Source organism: Cotesia glomerata, linkage group LG8 (genome assembly GCF_020080835.1).
Source record: "Cotesia glomerata isolate CgM1 linkage group LG8, MPM_Cglom_v2.3, whole genome shotgun sequence".
Taxonomy (NCBI): domain Eukaryota; kingdom Metazoa; phylum Arthropoda; class Insecta; order Hymenoptera; family Braconidae; genus Cotesia; species Cotesia glomerata.
Genome location: NC_058165.1, coordinates 7,118,290 through 7,133,707, shown reverse-complemented (window position 1 = coordinate 7,133,707; position 15,418 = coordinate 7,118,290). Strand labels below are relative to the sequence as shown.

Genomic DNA, 15,418 nt, shown 5'->3' with positions numbered 1-15,418 from the left:
TCAATTTCAGTATCATCAATAAATTCATAAGTTGTTTTTTTTTTAATTTTAATAAAATATAATTATTAATGTACAATTTTAAACTTTTGTAATTTTTACAAAAAAAAAAAAAAAATCAAGTACTACACTTCTTAAAAATATATTTTCTATATATGTATAAATATATATATTTTTTTTTTGTTGTTGATATATGATATAAGTTTATGTTATAGTTAGTGATAAGTAAAATAAAATTTAAACAAGACGAACTTCGCCATTTTTTTTGCTTGGAAAAATAACAAACAGCGACAGTTGAAATGTTGACAAAACACAACCGAGGAAATTTGGCAACTGGATGTAAGGGTCACCTATAAGACTTCCGTAGGCGAACCACTGGCATGAGACGACTAGAGATGATATTATTACAGGAAATGGCAGGCTATCAGCGCTTTTATGTTTTATGACATGAGCCTGTAACATTAATTTATTTTTTTTAAACTTACAAAATATTTCTCCAAACGGATTTTTGTCAGTATTTTGACCACTGAATCTTATCTAAATAATAAGTCAAATGATAAAACAGTTTACCAGCATGGTCAGAGGAGACGCAAAAAACAAAATCGTAAATCCGCAGCTTAAAATTCCAACATGTTCTGTCGCTAGTGATTTATCTTCTTCAACAATACTCCAGGAATAAACAATTGCGATAAACAATACTGCAGATAGAAATTGCCTTAATATTATTGTTTTTTTAATACAATACAGCGTATAAATTGCGATGTAACCCAGCTGTAATAACACTCCGAACAAGTTGACAATGATGATAAAAAAATCGTTTATCATCCAGCCGTATCTTAACCAAAAGCTGCATCTGGAAATAGATTTATGCTTAATAATAATTATAATAAATAAATCAATTTTAATAAAATATATTATAAAATTTTTGATTTTTAATTTACTTTTAAAGCTGTAATGTTCATTGATTAAATTAGAACTAAAAATTATTTTTTACAAATTGCACTTACAGTTTTTTAAGTTTTTTACAAATGAGATTTTTTTTTTTAATTTTTTTCTAATATTATTCTCAATAAAAAAAATTCTAAAAATGTTTAGATGTCGGTTAATTTAATTTTTATAAATTTTGTTACTCTAAAATTATTAAATTTTATAGAAATAAAATTAGCAGACATCTGATTATTTTTTTTTATTAAAAAAATGATTGCAAAAATAATTTTTAAAAAATTTCACATCTAGAAAATTTGAAAAACTATAAATGCAATTTTTTAAAAATATTTTTTTAGGTCTAATTTAATCAAAAAAAAATTATCAGCCGGTTAATAGTTATGATACTGAAATTAAGAAAGATCTGATAATTTTTGTAAACTTTTTAACAAATAAACTATAATAAGAAAAATTAATTCAAAAAATTCCATCTTTAAAATTATAAATGCAATTTTTTAAAAATAATTTTTTCGACCTAGTTTATTATTCAAGAAAAATAAAAAATCTGTCGTGTCTATCAATTTTAATACCATTAATAATTTCAATATCATTAAATTTTTGTCATTAAAATCAATAAATTAAAAATACTTACGATATTAGACAAGTAACAAATGCAAATCCAGAAGTATCTCCAGTGGTGCCATTGATAATATATTTTCTACAAACTAATCTAAAAAATAAAAAATATTTCTGTTAGTACTAAGTATATAAGTACTAAGTCATAATTAATAAATTAAATAAAAAATTACTAACGTGCCAGCCAGAAATTGTAATACTGTACATATAGATGCTGACGTTGCTAAAAAACCTTTAAATGCTTCTGAAAACATTTTCTATAACATATTAATCCATAAATTTTTTTTGTTTTGTTATAAACCACCTACAATTTTACTTAGCGCACCGGCTACCACAATCACATTTTTAATTTTAATAGCCGATAACTCGCGGAGTTTTTATCAGCGAAAGTGAAAAAAAAAAAAAAAAATATTATTAATGTTATGTTTAGCCGTAATTTTGTCAAACCGACCACTGGGGTCGCTGAATTCACTCCACCATGTCTCGTGGTGGACTTATTTATGTTTTGCAACGAACTTGTGTGAAAAATAATATTTACTTAGTATTATATTGTTGATATTGTATGTTTACTGTGTTTTTATATTAAGTAAGAGGTAATTGTTGCCATGACGATTTATAACTGCTCTCTGTTTCTGTTTCGCTTGCCTTATCGACAATTTGTAAGTTGAAAAAAAAAAAAATTTTTTTATGACAATATGATATCATTTTGCTTGGTCGGTATTTTCAAGAGAATTTATTCGATGATGTTAGCTTGTCGGTAATGAAAGAACCAAGAAGCGGGAAATTAATTTATATTATAAATTTTTGAAGTATTAAAAAATAATTTTTAGAAGAAAAGTAATTAATAAATATTTATTGACGGTGAATTAAAACATTTATCGATGATAGTCAAATCGACATATATTTGACAATTTTTTTTTTATTTTTACAAGAAATCAATTATAAAAAAAATTATTTTTCAAAAGCTTGCACTTTTAATTTTTTTTTTCATTTCCAAATGTGCAATTTTTTTATTAAAAAATTTTTCATAGAAATTTTGTTGCTATAATAATCAAAGAAATTTACAGTTGTCAGTTAACTTCAAGATCATATTTATTAATAGTGAGTTAATTTTTTTGAGTAAAAATTTTTTGTATGGCTAAAGTTAACTTATTAAAAAAAAAAGATTTAAAACGATTCGAAATGGTTCAGGGATTAAAAACGATTCAACTTGATAAATATATAGATATACATTTTGCATGGGTTGAATCGTTTTAAATCTTTTTTTTTTAATAAGAGTTAACAGTCACTTGATAATTTTTTAATTTATTTAACAAATAAATTTTTTCTGAAAAATTAATTTTCTGCAGAAAGTCTTATCAACTAAGAATACTTAATATCATTGATTCCGAAATCTTGCAAATATTCGAATAAATATTCGATGTAATCAGATCTGACTTATAAAATCAAATAAAAAATTGTTAATATTTAAGAAGACTTTTTCAAAAAAAAAAAGAATTTCAGAATTTTTTTTTCTACTTGCTAAAATTTTTTCTTACTTTTAAAAGAGGAGTATTTCCACACAGGTTACTTTTAAAAAATTGCATTTGTAATTTTTTTTTAAATTTCTACATGTCAATTTTTTTCCTCATTTTTTTTAACATACTTTATTTGTTACAAAAATTATAAAAAGTATCAAATTTCTACTTAATTATTTTCATATTTTTATTTTTGTTCAATGGTACTGAAATCAACAGATATCTGACAATTTTTTTTAATTTTTACAGCAAATCAATTATAATAAAAAAAAAAAATTATTTTTGAAAATTTGCACTTACAATTTTTATAAATTTCTACATGTAGAATTTTTTTAATTAATTTTTTTCATGATAATATGATTGTGATAAAAATCTAAAAATTGAAAGATATTTGTTAATTTCAGTGTCATTTTATTAACGGTAAGATGTGAAGTTCATTAATAAACAGATAATGCCATACTTTTTTATAATAAAGATAGAATTCACAATTCACTAATTATTTTTGCTACAAAAAATTCTCTAATTTATTACAACTATATTTTTATTATTAATTTGATTTTTTATATTTTGTTTATTCGAAAATTATTATTGATTCTGATCTAATGAAATTATTTAATTTATTGAAGTTTTGAAGTCATAAAAAGTCTCAAAGTTTAGTTTTTACACTCTTTTTTTATTCAAGGGCCTCAACAGAATGTTATTGACAATTAATAAACACTTATTAAATCGTTTAATGTTAAAAAATAATTTCTTTACAGTTAATGAAACTCATGTAAACAAATTCTTCTATCAATGCGTAAATAACAAAATTATCAATTTAAAAAAAAAAAAAAATCAATTTTACCAAACAATTAATGAAGTTTTTTATTTCAGGTAAGAAAAATAACCACACTCAAAAATTCATCCGATAAACTTCACCCTAATGTAATTCTAACAGAAGAAAATAAGAGAGCATGCATCTCAAGACTGAAACAACTGCGACCTATGAAAATAAAGGACAATGAAAAAAAAGCTGCTGTGCTGGTACCGCTTTGTCTGTACAATAATGAATTAGGATTGTTGTACACCCTCAGATCATTTAAGCTGAGCACCAACAGAGGTCAGGTGTCGTTTCCTGGTGGAATACAGGACAGTGAAGACAAAAGCTACGAAGAAACCGCGGTCCGCGAAACCTGGGAAGAACTAAGACTTCCCAGAGATAAAGTAGAAATCTGGTCCCGAGGGAACTTCGTCGGCAGAAATGACGTCGATGTGATGCCGGTGGTTGGTTTTGTTGGAGAAATTGACCCCAAGAAACTGGATATCAACCCCGAAGAAGTTGACGAAGCTTTTGTGGTAAGTTTGAAGGACTTATGCGACCCGGATAAGTGCGGGTACACTTATTTTAAGAAAGGGTTTCTCTTGCCGGCTTACACGGGTGGTAAGCATCGAATTTGGGGGCTCACTGCTGTCATCACTCATGTTATCATGAAAACTCTGGTTCCTGAGGTTTATAAACATGAGTTCAAGATGTTGCAGCCTGTTAAAGTGTCGTAGGAATTTTGTATCATTGGTTTCAATAAAAATATTATTTTCTTATAATTATCATCTTCTTTATTGATTAATTGTTTTTGTTTAATTTTATTTTTTAGTTATTTTTAGTGCGGTTGAGAAGACTTATCTTCAGGGAAAATTAATAGTGAGATGGTAGTTTATAGTAAAGATAAAGATGGCGCTACCTATCCCATTATTAAGAAAAGATAAATATATAATGATAAATAAACTGAGAAGCTGACAAAACAAATTTATAAAACGAGTTAAATAAGAAGAAATGATGATTGTTTTCTTCATGTTTTATAATATTCATGCTCATAAAATTAATATTTGTAATTGTTTGAACAATTACATATTTTTTCTTCACAAAAGATGTCAATTAAAAAAAAAACATTCAAGAAATCAAAATTGTTTTGTTTTATGATAGATAATGTTTAAATTTATAAAAATATTGCTTAAAATTTTTTAAACAATTAATTATTTTTTCTTTGAGTTTATCAAAAATAGAATAGTTAAAAAATGACAATTAAAAAAGAAAAAAATTGAAGAAATAATAATTGTTTTGTTTTACGGTAGATAATGTTTAAAATTATAAAAATAATGTTTAGAATTTTTTTTAAATTACGTATTTTTTTCTTAAAATTTATCAAAAAATAGAATTATGAAAAAATTTCCATTTTTCTTTTAAAAGAAAAATTTGAAGTAATAAAAAAAAAAAATCGACATTTTTAAAATTAAAAAAAAATTGATTGTTTTTACACGTAAAATATAAAAAAAAAATTCTATGAGGCTAACATAAAATTTCCGATATCAATAAAATCTTTAAAATTGATTGAAAACTATATTTTACAAATTTTCATGAACATTAAAAATAACGAAACTCCTCAATTATTTTTGGTTGCAAAATAAGAACCAAGTAAAATTAAAGAACATTATTATTTATTTAATCCACAGATGAAATACTGGATACAATACTTGAACATTAAGTAAACATTTGATTAGAATAATATTCAATAAGAAGCTCGTTGCAAAATATTTAAAGTGTGCAATAGATTGTAGAAAATTTAAACAGTTTATTTACTTGATTTACTTCGAAGACTTTGATTTGATATACAAGCTCTGAATTTAAATATCACATAGAAGAGATCACAATGGGAGAAGGTTTTGTTAATTTTAACAACAATTATAGTTATCAATTATCAATTAAAAGAAGATTGGATCAATGACGTCTGATGAGTCTCGATCGGTGGTGACTCGTAAAACCTTCTGTGTCATTAACGGACGTCGACGGGCGACGGGGTGACCTAGGTGGCGTCGAGTCACCTATTAATCCGTGTTCTTTGGTGACGAACGCTGGAAACGATGACCGTCGAATTAACGGCGGTGTACTCGTCCCTGGAACGCAACTTTTAATGTTTTTTTTTGGTATCTTTGTCTCCACACTTTTATTGGGTTTTAATAACCTCTTAATTGATGAGATGAAATTTAAGTATAAATTTATACATTGTAAGAAAAAAATTATTTTAATAATTAAACTAATCAATAAATATATTAATATAAATTTTTTTTTTTTATTACCAGACACTCGTACTGCCGAACGCTGACATCCCATTGGTACATCCAATGACATTTGTGTTTTTAATAACTGCTCGCGGCTAATACACTTTCTAGGTAACATCAAATCTACTATTGACTGTCTCCTAGGTATCAATGTACTTTCAACACTTGATGTTGGATCCTGAATTTTCAGGAATGACGATTAACATACTGCCCTTGCTTCGAAATAGAGAAACAAGTATGATTTTATTTTACAAAAAAGAAAAAAACAGTGATATCTTCCCATTAAAAAAAAATTTAAGGAATTGTACCTAGTTGCAAGCCAAGAAAACGTGTTTTTTTAGTAATTTTCTCTCCAGAGATATTTTATTTAATAAATATATCGCGTGAAAAATGCCATAAGGACGTATTACAGCAGTTAGGTAAGCTTTTGTGTCAAAGGGGTGGATATAAAAATTTTTTTTTTATCATTCAACTCAAAATTTCAAGATCAATATGAAAAATTTATTGAATTACTAAAGCCTAGAAAACAGTATTTCAAGGTATACGCCTTTTTGGCTTAAAAAAAATTTTTCTTTAAGCCAAAAGGGCTTAGAAAAAAATTGATGTTCTATTTATTACATAAGGTTGACACAAAGCTCGAAAAATAAAGCTAAATAAAAATAATATTCAGGGTATGATAATCAACTGTAGAAAGAAGGTACCCGATGGATTAATAAAACAATCAGATACCACTAGAAATTTATACGCTTTTTTGGCTTTAGATCAATAAATTTTGAAATTCTTAAAGCCAAAAGGGCGTAAATTTTTAGTCATACGCCCTTTTAGTTTTTCAAATTTTTTTTCAGTTTTAAGCTTAGAATATGATTGTAAAGTGATTGGCAAAAAAAATGATCAATGTCGGTATTAATCGAAGCAATAGTCAAAATTTTAATTTTTGACATAATGGCAGCTTCCCAAAAAAAAAAAAAATTGCGATTTTTGAAAAAAATTCTCACTTCAAGTAGTCTAAAAAATTGAAATATTTGTCAGAAATCTTATTCTTTTGATTAATACTCGGGTAATATATCTAAGAAGATTTTGTAAAAATTTTTAACCGATCGGTCAAGCCGTTTTGGAGAAATCGTGCTCATCGACTTTGAAAACATCGTTTTGAGAAAAACGCGTTTATACCTGCCTCGCCTACTTTTGCACGCCCGGAAATATCCTTACGAAAATGCATTTATCTTCAAGAATATTTGCCAGATCAATTTGAAATTTTCAGAGAATATACTTAAAAAATTTGGAAAATCCAAATGTGCATGCCTTGAGTGCTCATGTTTTACATAAAATTAAATATTTGTTTCTTTATTTTTAATTTTCCGCATACAGTAATTATTTATGACGAGAATGAAACGCCCTCACGTATTCCGTTATATCTACTACTTACAAGTCGATACGCATACATACGTTGTCTCGGTCGCAGAGTCGCTGTGAGAACTCTGTTTACTAAAAAAAATAAACATATGACCGACCTAAATGGGAAAATTCAGTGTGAATGCTAATTAAAATGTTTTAATTACAACTAAACGAGACAATATAAAGCTTTGATATTGAATAGGGTTCTTCATTAAAGTTTAATGAAAAAGCTGAAAAAAAAAAATAAGTCCTAAAATTATATATATTTTTAGTTATCTTGACCACACCACTATATTTTGACAGTTATTTCCACTATAAGTTTAAAAAAACTGGTTTTTTTACTAAAATTGATAATTAATTTACTAAGCGGTGTTTTTAATTAGTTCAGTAATCATTCTTCTTGCCACCAGTGTATTTTTCTTAAACATTTGTACGAGGATTATGGATTAAAAATACAATTTCTCTTGACAAGATAGGAAACTTGATTTTTAAGCCCTAGTAGAGCGATGCTTTTGCGCGATCACGCTTAAGGGATGCAATATAAGTACATTTTGAAAACTAAAAAAAAAAATCGATTTTTAGAATATTTCATCTAGGTATAACCCCTTGAGTTATCATTCAACAGACTCTAAATCATTAAAAAAAAATCTTAACACTAAAGTAAATGGACGTTTTTATAAAAATTAGTTTATTTTTAACCAAAAAATAAAAATAAAATGCTAAATGTCAACTTTTTTATCGTCTCCAATAAAATCTTTAATTAAAACTCGATAATCCTGAATCTTCACTAGAGTAAATGCGTCATCTAAATGTAAAACCGGAAGAGTTGACAAACTTAAAAGAACTTCAATAAAAAATTTTGTTAATGGCAAGATATCCTGGAGAAAAATAAAAATAAAAAAAATTAATAATTGATAATTAATAAAAGATCGTACCTGAGTATTTATGAAACGTATCCGTAAATATTCTACAAAGGCACCGATTACGGAAAACACCAGCATCATAATAAGGATGTAATCCGTGACAGGTACTGATTTCGGACGAATAATTCGGAAACTCGGACTGGACAAATTTGTACCGCTTTTTGTAGTCTCTTCAGTCTCATTATCATTATCATTAGTAATTGTCTTACTTCCACTCTTAATACTGTCTAATTTGTACGTGCAATTTTTGTCGTAGTAATCCACAAAGATACTCTCAAAAATCATTTGGTATTTGTACGGACACAGCTTCAGTTTAGCGAAGTCAATCTTCTCCTCTGGAATTTTCATTTCTTCTTCATCGACTCCATTAATGCTGTTTTTATTGTTGTCATTGGACAAAGTATTGGCATGTGTATCCTCGTAATTAGTGTCAAGCAATAGTCGGAAAGGAAGAACAAGTATTACTGCGAATATTATAAGGATAATTATTATACTGACATTTATTCCCAAAGACATTCGTCCATCCATGGTAAGTTTATTTTTTCTTATTGATTTTTGATTTTATAATTATTCTTTTATTTTATTTAAAAAATTTTTTTTACATGGTAATTTATTTTCACTTTTCAGACGCGGTACTTGCTACGTTCAATGTTTAGTCATGACTAAAAGCTTGCAGGGGTATTGATTATTTGGAAATATGCATCCAGTGCGCAAGATCATGAAGATAATTTTTACCTGGGTATTTTTTTTTTTTTAAGTAAATAATTTTTTTTTTTTTTTTAGTTAAATGTTTTTATTTTTTAATGAAGACAAATTTGTTATTCCAGAACAAATTACCGAAAATTTTATTCTACTAAAATAAAGAAGAAGAATAAGAAGGAACAATGCAATAGAAAATAAGCTGACGGAATAGAAGAGAAGAAATGTTAGGGGATGAGATCAGAGTTTTATAAGAGCAATAAAACAATAATCGAGTATGCATATGAGGCATCAGAGGGCAAAAGGCCGGAGAGGATAATTTTTATTTATTATTTAGCGGTTTTTTTTTTGTCGAACATCAAGATGAGGGGTGAGAGGTGAGAGTGCGGCGAATGCCTGGTGGCGAGTTTCAGCCCAGCTGAGATCGGAGTAAGAGCACCGAGAGAAGAGTGAGATGAGAAGCGAGACAGATAAACAACAAAACAAAAACAACACCGATACGAAATACGTATAACGAATAAAGGGAGGAATGAAACACTGAACACAGGAGAACAGCGACCCGACCCGACCGACCGGTAGCCCAGCCGCACGTATATATCTTGCTTCGCTTCACCACACTGATTTCTCGAGGTTCTCAACGTTATTTAAACTCGGTCTTTTTGTAAATTACTTTTTCTTTCATTTTCTTCTTTAATTTTTTTTTTTTAATTGTCTACTTTATTTAACTAGTTCAAGTGATAAATGCCAAAAGGGCGAAGAAAAATTTTTTTTGCTAATCACTTTCCAATTATATTTTAAGTTTAGAATTAAAAAATTTTCGTATGTCAAAAGTACGTATCTCTGAAATTATATGCCCTTTTGGCTTTAAGAACTTCAAAATTTTGTGATTTAAAGCCAAAAAGGCGTAGAAAATTTTAGTCGTATCTAATTATCTAATTAATCCATTGGTACCTTCTCTCTACAGTTGATTTTTAGACCCTGGGTATTATTTTGATCTAGCTTTATTTTTCAAGCTTTTTGTCAACGTTATGCAATAAATATGGCCAGGATTTTACAGCGGAAATAATGGTAGTATAAAAAAATTTTTTAACCCGTCATAACTCACGTGAATTTTAGTATCTCACTTGCACTACAGCGCCGCTCTATAAGTCGGATGTTGTTGTGTGAGCAAAATTCTCATAACGTGAGTGCTGACGGGTTAACTAAAAGATATTCAAAATTAAATTTTGTAGAAAAAAATGTCATAATATTTTGTAAAGACCAATAAGAATGCCGCAATTTAAAAACTAAAATTTTAATAATTAACACAAATTTGAATAATTTATTGTGGATCTTAATTGAAGAATCACGGTGAAAATTTTGGTCGTATAGAAAAATTATAAGAGACATTCTCGTAGAAAATTAAATTTTCCACAACTTTTTTTCTAAGACAAATATTTTTGAGAAAAAATCTTGGACCCCATAGTAAAACATCAATTATTTTTCTACGCCCTTTTGGCTTAAAAAAAATTTTTTTTTTTTGTATATCTTGAAATACTCTTTTAAGGTTTAAGTAATTCAAAAAATTTTTTATGTTGATTTTGATATTTTAAACGATTTTGAATTGAATGGCAAAAAAAAATTTTTTTATACGCTTTTTTGGCACAAAACCCTATAACTGCTGTAATACGCTCTTTTGGAATTTATCAAGCAATTTACTTATAATTCATTAAATTTTTTTCAGTAAAAGTTAAAAAATTTTCTATTAAAGAAGAAATCTTCAAATCAGAGTTTTTAAAAGCAATTGTATTTTTATTTAATTTAATTTTACATTTTTTTTTTTTTTTTTTTTTTTTTTTAGAAAAGATTAAAAGTTGAAATAAAAATCAACTTTGTACCAATGATTGAATTTGTCAGTCAATAGTCCTGATTGAAAAAGCGCCCCAATTTTTTAGGAAGGAAGTTTGAGCAAAGAAGCAAACAGAGAATTCATGAACTTGTTGAATGCGGCGCAAGAAGGTGCTGGTTGAGAGCCCAGGTATGTAGAGCAGATGCTCTGACCGCGGTAGTGGTAGCGGGGTGATTTTTCACCGCCGACAGCTCCTCCTTCGTCCGAGTAGAGACCCGTACCTGGTGTACATTCCTATCCACTTGCCTCCTACTCTCGATCTCTTTTCTTGGGCGTGCTCGCCTATACTACCAGTTGCTGCTGCTGATCCTGCTGCTGCTGCACCACATCCTTCACTCCATCCTCCATCCGAGGTTTTATACTGTATCTCCTCACACCCCGCCAAGATTACTCATTTTTTTTCGCACCCGATTTTTTGCTGCAATTGACATTTCACTTTTTTACTCTTACTCTGAACCTTTTATTCATTTATTATAATTATTTTTATAAATTTACCTGGATCGTTTAACCGAGTCTTATCAAATTTATATTAGTCACTCTTCTTGGAGGTTTGCTTCTACTAATTGTTATTATTGAAAAAATTATTAATGTAATCAGAATTATTAACTTTATTATTTTACTCATCATTTTGATATATTATTTTAAAACTGATAATTAATGTTTTGTTGCAAAAACTAGAGTTGAGTAATAACTGGAAGAATCATTAAACTGCGTGATTTTATATACGCTGATAAAAATATTTATTTATGATAAACGTAAGCAAACGATTAAAATTCATTGAATAATTTAGCTGCTTTAAAATTCCAAGGTGAATTTTTGACAAAGAAAATTACAAGGTGATTTCACTTTTTTATTGTATTTGAGATTTTAATGTTTTCTTGAGGGGTCCTACGCACTTAGAAAACTGAAAAAAAAGATTTCTGAATCATTTTTTTTCTAAAGAAAGCTTTTAATTGATTGATATGAAAATTGATGAACTTATAGTAGTGAGCCTTAACTTTAATTTTGAGTTCTTTTTTTTTGCAAATAATTATTTTTTTAACTTACGAAAGTCATTTAGAATAATCAAATCAAAATCTAAAGAAATGTATATACTATTTTTGTCAAGAAATTAATACGAAATGATCAAATCTTTAAAATCTGGTTTAAATACTGATGATACAAAAGAATCATAGGATACTTTTCTTGTAGGAAATTTAATTTTCTACCAAAAAAGATCTTATTAATTCTCATCTATCTCTTATCGTTTAGCCAGAATTTTAGTTTCAAATTTGAGTTCAATAGTCTTGGATTAAATTAAGTGTTAAGGAAGTTTAATATCTAAATTTTAGTTTAAATACTGAAGATACGAAAAAATCATATGATATTTATTGAAAGAGTTTATGAGTTGAAACGAGTTTTATGTTTTTTTTATAATTTTAATTTAAAAAATATAATACTTTTGTTTATAAAAAACATAATAATAATTATTAAATTGTAATAATTAACGTTACAGCCGATTTCTCCGAATATTGACCATTGCGCACCAAATATTGACCGCCTAAGTTCTAAATATTGACCAGTATAGTATTATGCTTACTAAACATAAATAACTTTTATTTTTAATCTATAATAGTTTCGACATTTGGTAGCCTATTCACTGACATGTTAATAATTTCAATATTGTTGTTAATTGTTCTGTATTCTGATACAATATTATCTTTAATACTCATATTGAAATCAATGACCGAAGCCATACTAATATTAAGTAATTGGATAAAATTTACAACATCAATTGTTGACCAGAGTATTATTTCAATTATTGACATGCTTTTTCTGACAAAAATGATTGATAATTAATTTTCGATATTCAATTTTATTGACAAATATTTATTTATTGATTATGAAGCATCTAATTTCATATAAATTGATCATAAATGCACTTATCAAACACGGTGAAATTCTAATGGTCAATTTTCACAACTTTCTGACATTTGTACACAAACTTATTTTTTTTTTATTCTTTTATTATTACAACTGCATTTATTTATGTGCGTGCGCAAATTTTTATTTAAAGTATAATTAAAAATTGATAATTATGTACTGAATAAAAAGTGAAATTACTGATTTTTTTTTATCAAATTGTTATGCTGCCTGGTTAATATTTGATTCTTTTACCCCACATTATAAAAATGTAATAAAAAAAAATTCATATTTCAAAATTCCAAGTGCGTACAATCCTGTAAAAACTTTTATAAAAATAATTATAATTACTAAGTTAACAAATAGGTAAAAAATATCATAAATGATTTAAAAAAGTTATTTTTATATACAGGGTTATCCTCGCCTGGATATTTTTCATCTCGAGGGGGTTTGGAGCGCCCGAGGAGGCGAGAACAGAGCAGCAATTTGCGTAATTGCGATCTCTCGGTGCTCAAAAGATCAGGCATCGGTTGGCCGGTTTAGTTGTTGCTCGGATGGAATATGGACGAGTCTTGAGCAGAGTCTTAACTTTTAACTTTGCAGAGCTCGAGGCGCTACTTCTTATTCTTTATCTCGAGTGCCCTCTTCTTCTTCTTCTTGCTCTTATTCTTCTTGGTCTCATATTATTCCAGCCAAAGTCAGTCTAGAGTCTAAAGCTGACTTTATAACTCATTTTTAAACCTACTACACTACTACTAATTTAATGATAATAACAACAATAATAACCAGCAACAAGTACTTTGGTTACTTAAAGTCTGCCGGCTCGTGCTACGTCAATTAGCCTACACAGAATTCACAAGAACTTTTAACACTAAAATAAATGAAATAAAATACCAAAAGATAAAAATGTTGACAGCGCCAGCTATTTATTATCCTTTAGACTTTCGAAGTGAGAATTCAAGTCAAGAAATTGTTTAAGCAAGACATCTCTAGTTGTCTGGGAAATAATTTCGCTTTTGGATTAAGAAATCTTAGGTAGATAAATTTATTTTCATCTACTGATAAGAAAGGATTTGTTGATTGTAAATAAATTTTATTAATTATTTATAAATGATTTTTTAACATTAGATCATTTCAAAAATATTTATTAACTGTTAATAAATATTGAATTATATTTAATAGATCAACGAATTGTTCTCAGATAAATGAATTGATTAACAGTTAATAAATTCTTCTATCAGTGTGTTAAAATAAATTTAAGTATTTAAGGTAGTTGTCATGGTACAGTACTGTCAAAAAATTAAAGATTATACGCGCCGCAAAAGTATATGAGCTTGTAGCTATATAAGTTATCCATCATTTTTACGCAAGACTGTACCCGTGGAGACACAACCCATACAATTGTTTCTGTCCGACTCCGTAGATATATATTTTTTCATAAATTTTTGAACTTTAATCCGTTATTTATAAATAATTAGACGTTCAAAAAAATTTTTTTAAACTCACAAATACATTAAAAGACTGTCAGTTTTTTGAAAGTTTCTGTCGGTTAGTTTTTTTTTTTTTATAACTAAGAAACTGGTATAGAACTGTAGAGAGCATATTCAATCAATGTTAAATGTCGAATTTTTAATTGAATTCATCTCGGGTTATAGATGGTCAATCAACTTCAAATCTTTAGGGTAATTTTATATCATCATGTCCTTAATAAGTACACAAAAATTTAGAATTTTCTGACGTTATGCCGTAATCACGACAGCTACCTTAAAAGGTCGTTCTCTGGTTCTGGCGCTTGAAAGAAGCCAATATTCATGATTTTTTTTTACCCAGAAACTATTATAGATATTAATATGAAATTTATTCAGCTCAACAAACACATTCTTGAATAACACTAAAAATATTTAAATTTATTTTTTTTCATTTTTTTTATATGAATAAACAATGCGACTGAAAAAAAAGTTTTTGTAATACTAACCGCGAGACTTGGATTTTCGAGCTATATTTAGGAGGGGTAAAGTGAATGATATCTGGACATCTATAGTTGAGTCTACTTTTCACGCACACGTATCGATAAGTGACATCTCGCTCTCTATCTCTCTCTACATTCCCGCATGGATGCTAAAAAGCACTATAGGATAATTAGTTTCGTTTATTTCTACAATGGTCTGCCAGGGAGAGTATGAATCGAAAAAAAAAATCTTTGCGACAATTCGATTCTTGTAAACAATTTTACTAATATTTTAGTTTGCCATTTATTTACGTGTGATAGTTCATAAATGAATAAAATTTTATTTGCATCCTCTCAAATCCGAGTTTCGCCGTTGCTATTACAAAAAATTAGGAAAACGGTTGACCCTGAAGGCCATCCCTGCAACTTCCCGCTAATTCCATACTTAGGCGCTTAAAATTGCACACTGATAGAAGGATTTATTTGTATTAAATAA

General features: G+C 27.7%; 3 protein-coding genes and 1 long non-coding RNA gene across 5 annotated transcripts; 2 read left to right on the top strand and 2 right to left on the bottom strand.

The window, feature by feature from the left end:
- Positions 1-146: 146 nt before the first annotated feature.
- Positions 147-1,868, bottom strand: LOC123270229 (sugar transporter SWEET1). The gene is made up of 4 exons (XM_044736196.1): positions 1,735-1,868; positions 1,574-1,651; positions 568-850; positions 147-450 (listed from the first exon to the last, which is right to left on the bottom strand). Exons 1-4 carry the CDS (start codon positions 1,809-1,811, stop codon positions 235-237), a joined length of 654 nt encoding a protein of 217 aa, XP_044592131.1. The 5' UTR covers positions 1,812-1,868; the 3' UTR covers positions 147-234.
- A 150-nt stretch (positions 1,869-2,018) lies between these two features.
- Positions 2,019-4,655, top strand: LOC123270227 (nucleoside diphosphate-linked moiety X motif 8). Its single transcript, XM_044736194.1, has 2 exons — positions 2,019-2,216; positions 3,948-4,655. Exons 1-2 carry the CDS (start codon positions 2,163-2,165, stop codon positions 4,608-4,610), a joined length of 717 nt encoding a protein of 238 aa, XP_044592129.1. The 5' UTR covers positions 2,019-2,162; the 3' UTR covers positions 4,611-4,655.
- An 874-nt stretch (positions 4,656-5,529) lies between these two features.
- Positions 5,530-9,158, bottom strand: LOC123270226. 2 transcript variants are annotated; one of them, XM_044736192.1, is made up of 3 exons: positions 8,498-9,158; positions 6,186-6,345; positions 5,530-6,002 (listed from the first exon to the last, which is right to left on the bottom strand). In XM_044736192.1, the coding sequence occupies exons 1-3, from the start codon at positions 9,011-9,013 to the stop codon at positions 5,827-5,829; spliced, it is 852 nt and encodes a 283-aa protein (XP_044592127.1). In that variant the 5' UTR covers positions 9,014-9,158; the 3' UTR covers positions 5,530-5,826. The 2 variants fall into 2 exon arrangements, with proteins under 2 accessions (XP_044592127.1, XP_044592128.1); XM_044736193.1 differs by having other exon boundaries at positions 5,839-6,013; positions 8,498-9,157.
- A 136-nt stretch (positions 9,159-9,294) lies between these two features.
- On the top strand, positions 9,295-14,041 carry LOC123270238. Its single transcript, XR_006510547.1, has 4 exons — positions 9,295-9,814; positions 11,025-11,201; positions 11,751-11,908; positions 13,387-14,041. It is a non-coding gene; the product is annotated as an uncharacterized LOC123270238 (long non-coding RNA).
- Positions 14,042-15,418: the final 1,377 nt, after the last annotated feature.